Source organism: Coregonus clupeaformis, unplaced genomic scaffold, assembly GCF_020615455.1.
Source record: "Coregonus clupeaformis isolate EN_2021a unplaced genomic scaffold, ASM2061545v1 scaf0874, whole genome shotgun sequence".
NCBI lineage: Eukaryota > Metazoa > Chordata > Actinopteri > Salmoniformes > Salmonidae > Coregonus > Coregonus clupeaformis.
The window spans coordinates 101390-118529 of NW_025534328.1; the positions used below are offsets into that span (position 1 = coordinate 101390).

The window sequence follows — 17140 nt, forward strand, 5'->3', positions numbered from 1 at the left end:
TTTTTGTCTTTAAGCAATGGCTTTTTTCTGGCTACTCTTCCATAAAGCCCAGCTCTGTAGAGTGGCTTAAAGTGGTCCTATTGACAGATACTCCAATCTTTGCAGCTCCTTCAGGGTTATCTTTGGTCTCTTTGTTGCCTCTCTGATTAATGCCGTCCTTGCCTGGTCCATGAGTTTTGGTGGGCGGCCCTCTCTTGGCAGGTTTGTTGTGGTGCCATATTCTTTCCATTTTTTAATAATGGATTTAATGGTGCTCCGTGGGATGTTCAAAGTTTCTGATATTTTTTTATAACCCAACCCTGATCTGTACTTCTCCACAACTTTGTCCCTGACCTGTTTGGAGAGCTCCTTGGTCTTCATGGTGCCGCTTGGTGGTGCCCCTTGCTAAGTGGTGATGCAGACTCTGGGGCCTTTCAGAACAGGTGTGTATATATACTGAGATCATGTGACAGATCATATGACACTTAGGTTGCACACAGGTGGACTTTATTTAACTAATTATGTGACTTCTGAAGGTAATTGGTTGCACCATATCTTATTTAGGGGCTTGATAGCAAAGGGGGTGAATACATATGCACGCACCACTTTTCCGTTATTTATTTTTTATACTTTTTTGAAACAAGTTATTTTTTTAATTTCACTTCACCAATATTGACTATTTTGTGTATGTCCATTACATGAAATCCAAATAAAAATCCATTTCAATTACAGGTTGTAATTGTACATACAAACTCTGTACATACAAACTCTCACTACTCTCTCTCTCTCTCTCTCTCTCTCTCTCTCTCTCTCTACCTCTCTCTCTCTACCTCTTTCTCTCGCTCTCTACCTCTTTCTCTCTATCTCTCTCTACCCCTCTCTCTCTCTCTCTCTCTCTCTCTCTCTCTCTCTCTCTCTCTACCTCTCTCTCTACCTCTCTCTCTTCTCTACCTTTCTCTCTCTCTCTCTCTCTCTCTCTCTACCTCTCTCTACCTCTCTCTACTCTCTCTCTCTCTCTCTCTCTCTCTCTCTCTCTCTCTCTCTCTCTCTCTCTCTCTCTACCTCTCTCTCTCATCCATCTCCCTCTGTCTTTCTCTCAACTCAACTCAATTCTCTCTCTCCTTTACATTTTTTCGATTAGTTCTCTTCCTCTTGTTCTTGATATCATCTCTCTCTCTGTGTCCTCCACTGTCCTCCTCTTGTCCTTTACTCCACCCGTCCCTCCGTCTCCTGCTTGACTGGGCAAAGCTTCAGCAGTGTTTGTGTGTATGTGTGCTCATGTGCATGTGCACATGCAGGCGTGTGTGTGTGTGTGTGTGTGTGTGTGTGTGTGTGTGTGTGTGTACATGTGTGTGTCCTTCCTAGCTGTAATAGGTTCATTTATCACCTGTCTCCAGATGCCTTGTTAGCACAGTACAGTAGCAATACTAATGTAGGAACATGCGCGCACACACACACACACACACACACAGTACATTAGGATTGCTAATGTTGGATTAGAGAGCTAAAGGTGTTGTCAGGAATTTAAAAAACGTTATACGTTCATTATATTATTATTATTGGTATTATTATACGGTTAACGTTCATTTGACTCTCCACTACTTCTCTCATCATATGACCAAATGGTTATTACCACAATGACTCTTTATGTTACTAACCAGCATTGAACGGATGATTAAGTACTATGTAATACAAGGCAGTTGTGTTTAAATGTTTTGGGGGTTGAAAAATATATACTGCTTCTTACCATATTGTTTCTCAATAGTGCCAGTCAAATACCATGGAGGGGTGTGAAGTGACTGTACAGTGTTATCCATTTTACAACACGTCCTACATGTGTCCTTAGCTCAAAGCCAACCTATAAAATACACTATTATGACTTGCTTTTAAGCCTTTTGAGCGTGTTATCTTTTGATCTATTTTTTCCCATTCTCTCATCACAGTTTTGTCCACTCTTATGCACCCCCTGCATCTATCCTCTCCCACCCACACACACACGCATACACTCACACTTGCCCACTCGCTAAGTGCTCAGCTCTCTCTCTCCTCTCTCCTCTTTCTTAGCTGTGTGCCTGTCAGATCCCACGCGCTGTGCAGCATTATACACACAGACACACACACAGAGACACACACACTCCTCTCAGTTCTCTGTAGGAGTGCTCTATAGTGATTTTCTGCACTGTGAAGACCTGCTCTAGTCAGAAACTCTTCTCTCTCTCTTTTCATCCTTTCAAAGCCTGTCTCCCTGCCTCACTCCTTTCTTTTTTCACACCAGCGTCCTGTTCTCTCTTTCTCTGTACTCGTTTAGCTATCCCTCCTTCTTTCCCTCATCCCTCGCTCCTTGCGCTTGTTCCCTCTTGTCTTCTGCTGATTGCTGTCCCGTCTCTCTCTCTCTCTCTCTCTCTCATTCTCAGACTCACTTCATCATCAGCCAAGTAAAATAAGTATCTCTTACCTGTTCAGTCTCTCACAGTCTCTCGCTTTCTCTCTCTCTCTCTCTCTCTCTCTCTCTCTCTCTCTCTCTCTTTCTCTCTCCCTTTCTCTCTGTCGATCCCGGTCTGCTGCCGGCGCGTGTGTGTTCTCCTCTGTGTGTGTGTGGTTCCCAGGTGGTGTTCGACTTCAGTGGGAGTGGACGACTGGAGCTGAGTATGAAAGCTGGAGAGGTGATCTTCCTTCTGAGGAGAGTTAACACAGACTGGCTGGAGGTGAGCTGGAGGAGAGAGATGGAGGGATGGAAGGGTGGGAGGGAGGGATGGAGTAGGAGGGGTGGGAGGAGGATGGGAGGGATGTCGGAATGGGAGGGGTGAAGGCAGGGGGAGGGAGGGAGTGAAGGCAGGGGGTGGGAGGGAGAGGTGGAGTGAGGAGAAGGGATGGAGGGAGATGGAGGGGCACTAGGAGGGAGGGAGAGAAGACTGAGGGATGGATGGGAGGATTGATGAGAGTAGGGGAGAAAAGGAGAGAGAGAGGGGGAAGGAGAGAGTTATGAAGAAAATGATGCAGAGCGAGAGAGAGAGATGATGAGAGAACAGAGTAAAGTGAGTGACATGAAGAAAATAATTGAGAGAGGGGTCAGGAGGGGTCAGGATATTGGCCTCTAGATGGCAGTACAGTCTAGTGACTAATGTCCCTTTGTTGAATTTAGTTTGTGAAAGCATTACTCAAATTCAGTGTCACACACACACACACACACACACGGGCCATCTCTGTATGTGTGTCTTGAGTCCTTGTGAGCGATTAGTCAGATCATGATAATGAGCCTATGTAAAACTGCTTTTATACACACTCACACTTTACATCTCTCTCTCTCTCTCTCTCTCTCTCTCTCTCTCTCTCTCTCTCTCTCTCTCTCTCTCTCTCTCTCTCTCTCTCTCTCTCTCTCTCTCTCTCTCTCACTCTCTCTCTCACTCTCTCACTCACTCACTCACTCTCTCTGTGTATGTCCATTACTGAAATCCAAATAGAAATCCATTTAAATTACAGGTTGTTCCAAAATAGGAAACGCCAAGGGGAATACTTTCGCTCTGTACATACTCTCTCTCTCTCTCTCTCTCTCTCTCTCTCTCTCTCTCTCTCTCAGGGCACGGTGAGAGATCGGACAGGTATCTTCCCAGAATCTTTTGTGAAGATCATAAAGCCCCTCCCAGAGAGTGACTCTGATGGCGAGGGGGGTGGGGCTTCGGGGAAGGGGGCGGGGTCTTACAGCTGCCTGCGCTGCTACCTGCTCACACCCCAGGGCGTCGACACCAGGTGTGTGTGTGTGTGTGTGTGTGTTTGTGTGCGCGCTCGTGTGTGCACGCATACGTACATGTTATAACAGTGTTGTAAATTTACTAAAAGTAACTGAAAGTTCCGTTGTAAATAGTCCCTTAAAAGCATGTATGTATCCCAGTTAATAATGTATTGGTGTTACTGTATGTATGTTTTTATCCCAGTTAATAATGTATTGGTGTTACTGTATGTGACAGAGATGTGTGCGTAGAAGAAGATATCTCAATCCAGCCATCATACAAAGAACTACTGGCACGGATGAGGTAAGATACCAGACACATCCCACTGCTGTATCAACAGACTCTCCAGCCTTCACTACATATCTATTACTCAACTGATATTCTACCCTTCACTACATATCTATTACTCAACTGATATTCTACCCTTCACTACATATCTATTACTCAACTGATATTCTACCCTTCACTACATATCTATTACTCAACTGATATTCTACCCTTCACTACATATCTATTACTCAACTGATATTCTAGCCTTCACTACATATCTATTACTCAACTGATATTCTAGCCTTCACTACATATCTATTACTCAACTGATATTCTACCCTTCACTACATATCTATTACTCAACTGATATTCTACCCTTCACTACATATCTATTACTCAACTGATATTCTACCCTTCACTACAATCCAAGATGGCGAAGTAGTGCAGTCCTGTTTCTGTCGTGTGTCTGTAAATAGCCTGTAAATACCCTGTTTTTTTTGTATTTTTCGTACATGTTTCCTATCAGACTTTTCATCCTTCTAGAAAATATACTTTCCTGCAACCCGCCTCACTCAATGTGGAACGGATTCTATTGTTGACTTACCTTTGTCTAGAATCTAGAATCTCCAGTTGAAACTAGCTAGCCAGTTTCAGCTAACTAGCTACTTGCTATTAGCCACAGCTAGCGGTGTTTCACTCAGAACATTGGATTTTTTCCGCAGGATTAATTTTAATCACTGGACATTGATCACCGGATATTCGGCCAGTCTGCACAGCGCGTTATCGACCCAGAACATATCAGTTTTTCCGCCGGAATCACTGAATCACTGGACCTTTAACTCCGGATTCATCGCTACCAGCTGGCTACAACAAAACGGACGCTGTGGTCTGGCTAAGCATCCTGAGCTAGGCCCATCTCCCGGCTATCTACCTCTCTGTCAACCGGACGGGACCACCTAGTGTTGACACGAAGCCCCGCCGATCCTACACGACTGGTCTGCCGACGAAATCGTCTGATGTGGTTACGACGTTAACCACGAAGATTCCATCCATCTGCTAGCCCTTACTAGCCCCTGCTAACCCTCTTACTCACTAGTGCTTCACCACCGGACCTTATGATAACTCAGCTATACAGCTGATATCTGCTGGACTGTTCCTTTTACGGTACTACATCCTGTTTATGTTTAGCCTCAGCCCAAACATGGTTAGTTTATTGTTGTTTCGGTTATTTCTAATTGTACTATATCACTGTAGACCCCCAGCCTAGCTAAACCTGCCTTAGATAGCTATTTTGTCCCTCCCCCATACACTCAGAGACCGACTCAATTTATGCCTCTAGAGATACTATCTCTTTCATTGTTACCCAACGCTCAGGTTTACCTCCACTTTACTCATATCCTTCCATATCCTTGTCTGTACATAATGCCCTGAATCTTTTCTATAACACCCGGAAATCTGCCCCCTTTATTCTATGTACCCAACGCACTAGAAGACCAGTTCTTAAAGCCTTTAGCCGTATCCTTATTCTAGTCCTCCTCTGTTCCTCTGGTGATGTAGAGGCTAACCCAGGCCCTGCAGCCCTCAGTATCACTCCTACTCCCCAGGCGCTATCATTTGATGACTTCTGTAATCGCAAAAGTCTTGGTTTCTTGCACATAAATATCAGAAGTCTACTTCCTAAGTTTGAGTTATTCACTGCGTTAGCACACTCTGCCAACCCTGATGTTCTAGCAGTGTCTGAATCCTGGCTCAGGAAGGCCACCAAAAATTCTGAAATTTCCATCCCCAACTATAACATTTTCCGTCTAGATAGAACTGCCAAAGGGGGTGGAGTTGCAATCTACTGTAGAGATAGCCTGCAGAGCTCTATCATACTATCCAGGTCTGTGCCCAAACAGTTTGAGCTTCTACTTCTAAAAATCCACCTTTCCAGAAATAAGTCTCTCACTGTTGCCGCTTGCTACAGACCCCCTCAGCCCCCCAGCTGTGCCCTGGACACCATATGTGAATTGATTGCCCCCCATTTATCCTCAGAGTTTGTACTGCTTGGTGACCTAAATTGGGATATGCTTAATCCCCCAGCCATCCTACAATCCAAGCTAGATGCCCTCAACCTCACGCAAATTATCAACGAACCTACCAGGTACAACCCTAAATCCGTAAACATGGGTACCCTCATAGATATCATCCTGACTAACACACCCTCTAAATACACCTCAGCTGTCTTCAACCAGGATCTCAGCGATCACTGCCTTATTGCCTGCGTCCGTAACGGGTCCGCGGTCAAACGACCACCCCTCATCACTGTCAAACGCTCCCTAAAACACTTTAGCGAGGAGGCCTTCCTAATTGACCTGGCCCAGGTATCCTGGATGGATATAGATCTCATTCCGTCAGTAGAGGATGCCTGGTTGTTCCTTAAAAGTAATTTCCTCTCAATCTTAAATAAACATGCCCCATTCAAAAATACAGAACTAAGAACCGATATAGCCCCTGGTTCTCCTCAGACTTGACTGCCCTTGACCAGCACAAAAACATCCTGTGGCGTACAGCATTAGCATCAAATAGCCCCCGCGATATGCAACTTTTCAGGGAAGTTAGGAACCAATATACACAAGCAGTCAGGAAAGCAAAGGCTAACTTTTTCAAACAGAAATTTGCTTCCTGTAGCACTAACTCCAAAAAAGTTTTGGGACACTGTAAAGTCCATGGAGAATAAGAGCACTTCCTCCCAGCTGCCCACTGCACTGAGGCTAGGAAACACTATCACCACCGATAAATCTACAATAATCGAGAATTTCAACAAGCATTTTGCTACAGCTGGCCATGCTTTCCATCTGGCTACCACTAACCCGGCCACCAACTCTGCACCCTCTGCTGCAACTTGCCCATGCCCCCAGCTTCTCCTTCACACAAATTCAGACAGCTGATGTTTTGAAAGCGCTGCAAAATCTGGACCCCTACAAATCAGCTGGGCTAGACAATCTGGACCCTTTCTTTCTAAAACTAGCCGCCCAAATTGTCGCAACCCCTATTACTAGTCTGTTCAACCTCTCTTTCATAACGTCTGAGATCCCCAGAGATTGGAAAGCTGCCGCGGTCATCCCCCTCTTCAAAGGGGGGTGACACTCTAGATCCAAACTGCTACAGACCTATATCCATCCTGCCCTGCCTTTCGAAAGTATTCGAAAGCCAAGTTAACAAACAGATCATCGACCATTTCGAATACCACCGTACCTTCTCCGCTATGCAATCCGGTTTCCGAGCTGGTCACGGGTGCACTTCAGCCACGCTCAAGGTCCTAAACGATATTATAACCGCGATTGATAATAGACAGTACTGTGCAGCCGTCTTCATCGACCTGGCCAAGGCTTTCGACTCTGTCAACCACCGCATTCTTATTGGCAGACTAAATAGCCTTGGTTTCTCAAATGACTGCCTCGCCTGGTTCACCAACTACTTCTCAGATAGAGTTCAGTGTGTCAAATCGGAGGGCCTGTTGTCTGGACCTATGGCAGTCTCTATGGGGGTGCCACAGGGTTCAATTCTTGGGCCGACACTTTTCTCTGTGTATATCAATGATGTCGCTCTTGCTGCTGGTGACTCTCAGATCCACCTCTACGCAGACGACACCATTTTGTATACATCTGGCCCTTCATTGGACACTGTGTTAACAAACCTCCAAACGAGCTTCAATGCCATACAACAATCCTTCAGTAGCCTTCAACTGCTCTTAAACATTAGTAAAACTAAATGCATGCTTTTCAATCGAACGCTGCTAGCACCCGCCCACCCGACTAGAATCACCACTCTCGACGGGTCGGACCTAGAGTATGTGGACAACTACAAATATCTAGGTGTCTGGTTAGACTGTAAACTCAACTTCCAGACTCACATAAAGAATCTCCAATCCAAAAGTTAAATCTAGAATCGGCTTCCTATTTCGCAACAAAGCCTCCTTCACTCATGCTGCCAAACATGCCCTCGTAAAACTGACTATCCTACGGATCCTTGACTTCGGCGATGTCATTTACAAAATAGCCTCCAACACTCTACTCAGCAAATTGGATGTAGTCTATCACAGTGCCACCCGTTTTGTCTCCAAAGCCCCATACACTACCCACCACTGTGACCTGTACGCTCTTGTTGGCTGGTCCTCACTACATGTCCGTCGTCAAACCCACTGGCTCCAGGCCATCTATAAATCACTGCTAGGCAAATCCCCGCCTTATCTTAGCTCATTGGTCACCATAGCAGCACCCACCCGTAGTCTGCGCTCCAGCAGGTATATCTCACTGGTCATTCCCAAAGCCAACACCTCCTTTGGCCGCCATTCCTTCCAGTTCTCTGCTGCCAATGACTGGAACGAATTGCAAAAATCTCTGAAGCTGGAGACTCTTATCTCCCTCAATAACTTTAAGCATCAGTTGTCAGAGCACCTTACCGATCACTGCACCTGTACACAGCCCATCTGAAATTAGCCCACCCAACTACCTCATCCCTATATTGTTATTTATTTTGCTCTTTTGCACCCCAGTATCTCTATTTGCACATAATCTCTTGCACATCTAGCATTCCAGTGTTAAAACTATTGTAATTATTCTGCACTATAGCCTATTTATTGCCTTACCTCCATAACTTGCTACATTTGCACACACTGTATATATATTTTCTGTTGTATTTCTGACTTTATGTTTTTTTTAACCCATATGTAACTCTGTGTTGTTTTTATTGCACTACTTTGCTTTATCTTGGCCAGGTCGCAGTTGTAAATGAGAACCTGTTCTCAACTGGCTTACCTGGTTAAATAAAGGTGAAATAAAAAAAATAAAAATAAAAATATATTACTCAACTGATATTCTAGCCTTCACTACATATCTATTACTCAACTGATATTCTACCCTTCACTACATATCTATTACTCAACTGATATTCTACCCTTCACTACATATCTATTACTCAACTGATATTCTAGCCTTCACTACATATCTATTACTCAACTGATATTCTACCCTTCACTACATATCTATTACTCAACTGATATTCTAGCCTTCACTACATATCTATTACTCAACTGATATTCTACCCTTCACTACATATCTATTGCACTCAACTGATATTCTACCCTTCACTACATATCTATTGCTCAACTGATATTCTACCCTTCACTACATATCTATTACTCAACTGATATTCTAGCCTTCACTACATATCTATTACTCAACTGATATTCTAGCCTTCACTACATATCTATTACTCAACTGATATTCTAGCCTTCACTACATATCTATTACTCAACTGATATTCTAGCCTTCACTACATATCTATTACTCAACTGATATTCTAGCCTTCACTACATATCTATTACTCAACTGATATTCTACCCTTCACTACATATCTATTACTCAACTGATATTCTACCCTTCACTACATATCTATTACTCAACTGATATTCTACCCTTCACTACATATCTAGTACTCAACTGATATTCTACCCTTCACTACATATCTATTACTCAACTGATATTCTACCCTTCACTACATATCTATTACTCAACTGATATTCTAGCCTTCACTACATATCTATTGCTCACTCAACTGATATTCTACCCTTCACTACATATCTATTACTCAACTGATATTCTAGCCTTCACTACATATCTATTACTCAACTGATATTCTACCCTTCACTACATATCTATTACTCAACTGATATTCTAGCCTTCACTACATATCTATTACTCAACTGATATTCTACCCTTCACTACATATCTATTACTCAACTGATATTCTACCCTTCACTACATATCTATTACACAACTGATATTCTACCCTTCACTACATATCTATTACTCAACTGATATTCTACCCTTCACTACATATCTATTACTCAACTGATATTCTACCCTTCACTACATATCTATTACTCAACTGATGTTCTCCTCACCATTGAAATTTCCCAAGGTCAATAAAGATATGATTTACATCAGACAATGTGGCAGTCTAGACAGAATAACTCTTCCTAACACGTCAGACTACACAGCTATATAACACACTTACCTCTCTACCACTCTACACACTATAACACTACACACTATAACACTACACACTATAACACTACACACTATAACACTACACACTATAACACTACACACTATAACACTACACACTATAACACTACCACACTATAACACTACACACTATAACACTACACACTATAACACTACACACTATAACACTACACTATAACACTACACACTATAACTACACACTATAACACTACACACTATAACACTACACACTATAACACTACACACTATAACACTACCACACTATAACACTACCACACTATAACACTACACACTATAACACTACACACTATAACACTACACACTATAACACTACACACTATAACACTACACACTATAACACTACACACTATAACACTACACACTATAACACTACACACTATAACACTACACACTATAACACTACACACTATAACACTACCACACTATAACACTACCACACTATAACACTACACACTATAACACTACACACTATAACACTACACACTATAACACTACACACTATAACACTACACACTATAACACTACACACTATAACACTACACACTATAACACTACACACTATAACACTACACACTATAACACTACACACTATAACACTACACACTATAACACTACACACTATAACACTACACACTATAACACTACACACTATAACACTACACACTATAACACTACACACTATAACACTACACACTATAACACTACACACTATAACACTACCACACTATAACACTACACACTATAACACTACACACTATAACACTACACACTATAACACTACACACTATAACACTACCACACTACACACTATAACACTACACACTATAACACTACACACTATAACACTACCACACTACACACTATAACACTACACACTACCACACTATAACACTACACACTACACACTATAACACTACCACACTACACACTATAACACTACACACTATAACACTACCACACTATAACACTACACACTATAACACTACACACTATAACACTACACACTAGAACACTACACACTAGAACACTACACACTATAACACTACACACTATAACACTACACACTATAACACTACACACTATAACACTACACACTATAACACTACACACTATAACACTACCACACTATAACACTACACACTATAACACTACACACTATAACACTACACACTATAACACTACCACACTATAACACTACACACTAGAACACTACACACTAGAACACTATAACACTACACACTATAACACTACACACTATAACACTATAACACTACACACTATAACACTACACACTATAACACTACACACTATAACACTACCACACTATAACACTACACACTATAACACTACACACTATAACACTACACACTATAACACTACACACTATAACACTACACACTATAACACTACCACACTATAACACTACACACTATAACACTACACACTATAACACTACACACTATAACACTACCACACTATAACACTACACACTATATAACACTACACACTATAACACTACACACTATAACACTACCACACTATAACACTACACACTATAACACTACACACTATAACACTACACACTATAACACTACACACTATAACACTACCACACTATAACACTACACACTATAACACTACACACTATAACACTACACACTATAACACTACACACTATAACACTACACACTATAACACTACACACTATAACACTACACACTATAACACTACACACTATAACACTACACACTATAACACTACCACACTATAACACTACACACTATAACACTACCACACTACACACTATAACACTACACACTATAACACTACACACTATAACACTACCACACTATAACACTACACACTATAACACTACACACTATAACACTACACACTACACACTATAACACTACCACACTACACACTATAACACTACACACTATAACACTACACACTACACACTATAACACTACCACACTACACACTATAACACTACAGACTATAACACTACACACTAGAACACTACACACTATAACACTACACACTATAACACTACACACTATAACACTACACACTATAACACTACACACTATAACACTACCACACTACACACTATAACACTACACACTATAACACTACACACTATAACACTACACACTATAACACTACACACTAACACTACACACTATAACACTACACACTATAACACTACCACACTACACACTATAACACTACACACTATAACACTACACACTATAACACTACCACACTACACACTATAACACTACACACTATAACACTACACACTATAACACTACACACTACCACACTACACACTATAACACTACCACACTACACACTATAACACTACACACTATAACACTACACACTATAACACTACACACTATAACACTACACACTATAACACTACACACTATAACACTACACACTATAACACTATAACACTACACACTATAACACTACACACTATAACACTACACACTATAACACTACACACTACCACACTACACACTACCACACTACACACTATAACACTACACACTACCACACTACCACACTACACACTATAACACTGCACACTACCACACTACACACTATAACACTACACACTATAACACTACACACTATAACACTACACACTACACACTATAACCAGACTCATATAGTCACTGGCCCAGTTTATCATCTCTCATTATTATCATGTCAACAAGATAAAACTCTCCTTACCTCTAAAAGCAAACAGGTATAAATTGAATTCCATTAGAGACACATAGTCATGCACACACACACAAACACACACACACACACACACACACAAACACACACACACATACACACTCTTCCATTAAACAGCCACCAAAGCCCCCGGGGCCTAAACATCTACCCACAATGCATCAGCAGAGCCACAAATCACCTCTGTGCATTCTAAAATGAGTTCCACACGTCTCACGCTCCCAATAACCAGACAATCTTTCTTTTTTATTCTAATAATTTTATTTTCTCTCCCTCTATTTCATTATTTGTTCATTTGGGGCCACTGCGGCCAACCTTCTTTTTCTCTCCATTTCAAATCATTCATCAGTTCATCTGCTGGTTGTGTTGGTTGGTTATTAATATTTGTTGTGTGTGTGTGTGTTGATAGTCCTATTCTGCTTTGGGTCTATGGCTGCTAGTTATCTTGTGTTAATGTACTTTAGCCTGTTCACTAACAGAGAGGAATGAAGAGGAGAGAGGAGAAAAAGAGAGAGAGAGACAGTAGGGACGGAGAGAGAGAGAGAGAGAGAGAGAGAGAGAGAGAGAGAGAGAGACAGACACACAGAGACACAGAGACAGAGACACAGAGACACAGAGAGAGAGACACAGAGACACAGAGAGAGAGACACAGAGACACAGAGAGAGAGACACAGAGACACAGAGAGAGAGACACAGAGACACAGAGAGAGAGACACAGAGACACAGAGAGAGAGACACAGAGAGAGAGACACAGAGACACAGAGAGAGAGACACAGAGAGAGAGACACAGAGACACAGAGAGAGAGACACAGAGAGAGAGACACAGAGACACAGAGAGAGAGACACAGAGAGAGAGACACAGAGACACAGAGAGAGAGACACAGAGAGAGAGACAGTGAGAGTTGAGAGAGAGAGAAATATGGAGAGAAAGAGAGAGACCACAAAAAGGAGATTGACAGGACAGCCATTAAACCATAGACAAACGAAGAGTGTATAAAGAACCACTGCTATATTTGTGCCAAATCAAATGTCTTGTTTGGGTGAAGACCTTGTGTGAGTACATCAACTGTTGTAGGTTGATGGGTGTGAATAGTTGTTTCTGTACTCATATTAACAGCAGGACTCATATTGTGTGATGGACTACTACCATGTGTCTATGTCCTCTTATCATTGTCAAGCTGAATGGGTCAGAGTTAGAGTAGGAAGACACCTAGCTAGAAATATCCTGGTGTTTGGCTGGACTGATCGCTGTCATTCTATACCCACATCACCCACCTTCAGTCTAAAGTTACGTCCACAATTGGTTTCCTGTACCGCAACAAAACATCCTTCAGCCACTCTGCCAAGCACACCCTTATAAAAATGACTATCCTACCAATCCTGGACTATGGTGATTTAGTTACAGGCTTGCCCACAATACCTCCCTTAATAAACTAGACATAATTTACCACATTGCCATCTGCTTTGTTACCAGTTCCCCCTTCAACACTCATCATGTAGGTGACCTTTACACCCTGGTCAACTGGACGCGTTACAAACACGATGCCAGACCCACTGGTACCAAGTCCCTCATAGGCAAGTCCCCCTCTACCTCAGCTCCCTCCTCAACATCTCCACTACCAATAGCAACCTCTGGTAGATGTATTACACTGGTCATTCCCAAAGCCCACACTTCCTTTGGATTTCATTCATTCCAGTTGTCTGCCGCCAACGACTGGAACGAGCTGCAGAAGACCCTCAAACTTGACTCATTCATCCCACCACACTCCTTCAAAAAACGTATTAACTGAGCTGCTGTCTGATCAATGTACCTGCTGATCATTAAGTCTGCTGTGTTGCCCTGCACTTGTCTGCTCTGAACCCACTGTGAATAATTCTTATTGTTGTATATTTGATGAATTTGTACCTTTCCTCTGTATAGTGTGTTTTTTATGTATTTTTAGTGGTATTGTGTGTTGTCCTGTTTACAGGTAAAACATAATAATAATGTATCTCGTTACCTTTCCCTCTGCCTTCTTCTGTTTCCCTCCCTCCCTCCCTCCCTCCCTCATCTCTCCCTCTCCCTCTCTCCATCCCTCCTTCTCCCTCCTCCCTCGCTCCCTCCCTCCCCCTCCCTCCCTCCCTCCTCTCCTTTCCCCCCCTCCCTCCCTCCCTCCCTCTCCATCTCTCTATCCCTCCCTTTCCCTCCCTCCCTCCCCTCCCCTCCTTTCCCTCTCTCCCCTCCCTCCCTTTCTCCCTCTCCCCCCTACTCCGCCCTCCATCTTTCTCTCTCCATCCCTCCCTGTCCATCCCTACATCCATCCATCCATCCATCCATCCCTACATCCATCCATCCCTCCATCCTCCTCTCTCTTTCTCTCTCTCAGAGATGTGTTCAAGGTGGATGGCGACATCGCCCTGAACTACCGCGACCCCGAGGGTGACCTGGTGCGTCTCCTTGACGACGGGGACGTGACACTTATGGTGGCTGATGGGCGGGGTCAAAGGGCAAAGGTCAAGCGACCTGTCAATCAGTTTCAGTGGGAACTGCATGTAACCATGGCCTCTGACCTGTCTGTGTATAATACTGAGATATAAAGAGAGGGAGAGAGGAGGTTTTTACATGTTTCTATACTTGCTGAAGAGAATGCATTTTGTGTTTGCTTGAGTGAGTTTTAGTACATGTGTGGGCGTATGCACGCTTGCGCGTGAACTTGTCCATCCATGCCCTTGTGTATGAGCGTGTGTGTGTCTCGCCAGCTTGCGTCCGTAATCCACTGCAAACCCACATTTAGTAGTCAGGTCCAATGATGAATGACAGACTTTAAGGGGACAGACGTTGGATTGTAAGACATTACAGAAGTCTGATTGAGCAAAGTACTGCAACCTAAAAGGCACACTATGAGCCCTGGTCTAAAGTAGTGCACTAATTAGGGAATAGGGTGCCATTTGGGACGATCAATAGTCACATTCATTAGTATGTCTGTGTTTTGGTGGCTTTAAACTTCTAACATTTCACCTGTATATTTTACTTTTACTGTTGAGTAAATGTTAATATAAGGACATTTAATAAAGGTTTAAAAACACCTGTTTGTTTTACTCGCCATATATTCAGTTGTGTTCTTAGTAATGCTTAGCTATGCCCCTTTAGTTTTTTCTATGAGTAAAAAATACAGTATTGAAATATTAAAGTGCGTGCGTGTGTTATCTGTGTTTGATGAATCTGTTCTGATGAGAGAGTAACAGTAATCCATCATTAGTGTGTGGTCTGGGTGACATCTAGAGGCTGAGTCTCAAATGGCACCCTATCCCCTATGTAAGGCACTACTTTTGACCAGAGCCCTATGAGATTAGGGTGCCATCTGGGAAGTAGCTAGGTAGGCCGGACCTTCACTACATGACCAAAAGTATGTGGACGCATGCTCGTCAAACATCTCATTCTAAAATAATGGAGTTGGTCCCCCCTTTGTTGCTATAACAGCCTCCACTCTTCAGGGAAGGGTTTCCACTAGATGTTGGCAGATTGCTGCGGGGACTTGCTTCCATTCAGCCACAAGAGCATTAGTGAGGTCGGGCACTGACGTTGGGCGATTAGGCCTGGCTCGCAGTCAGCGTTCCAATTCATCCCAAAGGTGTTCGATGGGGTTGAGGTCAGGGCGCTGTGCAGGCCAGTCAAGTTCTTCCACATAATTCTCGACAAACCATTTCTGTATGGACCTCGCTTTGTGCACAGGGGCATTGTCATGCTGAAACAGGAAAGGGCCTTCCCCAAACTGTTGCCACAAAGTTGGAAGCACAGAATCGTCTAAAATGTAATTGTATGCTGTAGCATTAAGATTTCCCTTCACTGGAACTAAGACGGCCTAGCCCGAACCATGAAAAACAGCCCCAGACCATTATTCCTCCTCCACCAAACTTTACAGTTGGCACTTTGCATTCGGGCAGGTAGGGTTGTTATTTGTCACATGCGCCAAATTCAACAGGTGTAGACCTTACTGTGAAATGCTTACTTACAAGCCCTTAACCAACAATGCAGTTGAAGAAAATAGAGTTAAGAAAATATTTACTAAATAAACTAAAGTAAAAAATAAAAAAAGTAACACAGTAAAATATGTGTGGGGGTACAGGTTAGATGGCAGGAAGCTTGGACCCAGTGATGTACTGGGCTGTACGCACTACACTCTGTAGCGCCTTACGGTCGGATGCAGAGCAGTTGCCATACCAAGCGGTAATACAACCAGTCAGGATGCTCTCGATGTGCAGCTGTAGAATTCTTTGAGGATCTGAGGACCCATGCCAAATCTTTTCATTCTCCTGAGGGGGAATAGGCATTGTCGT

At 42.7% G+C, this 17140-nt stretch overlaps 1 protein-coding gene across 1 annotated transcript in view; it reads left to right on the forward strand.

Moving 5' to 3' along the window:
- Positions 1-15888, forward strand: part of ncf4 (neutrophil cytosolic factor 4) — a 31791-nt gene extending 15903 nt beyond the window's left edge. The window contains exons 7-10 of the mRNA XM_045216965.1: positions 2586-2684; positions 3557-3726; positions 3945-4010; positions 15190-15888. Coding sequence (XP_045072900.1) covers positions 2586-2684; positions 3557-3726; positions 3945-4010; positions 15190-15400 — 546 coding nt within the window. The 3' untranslated portion in view covers positions 15401-15888. The remainder of the gene's footprint in view (positions 1-2585; positions 2685-3556; positions 3727-3944; positions 4011-15189) is intronic.
- The last annotated feature ends 1252 nt before the right edge of the window (positions 15889-17140 follow it).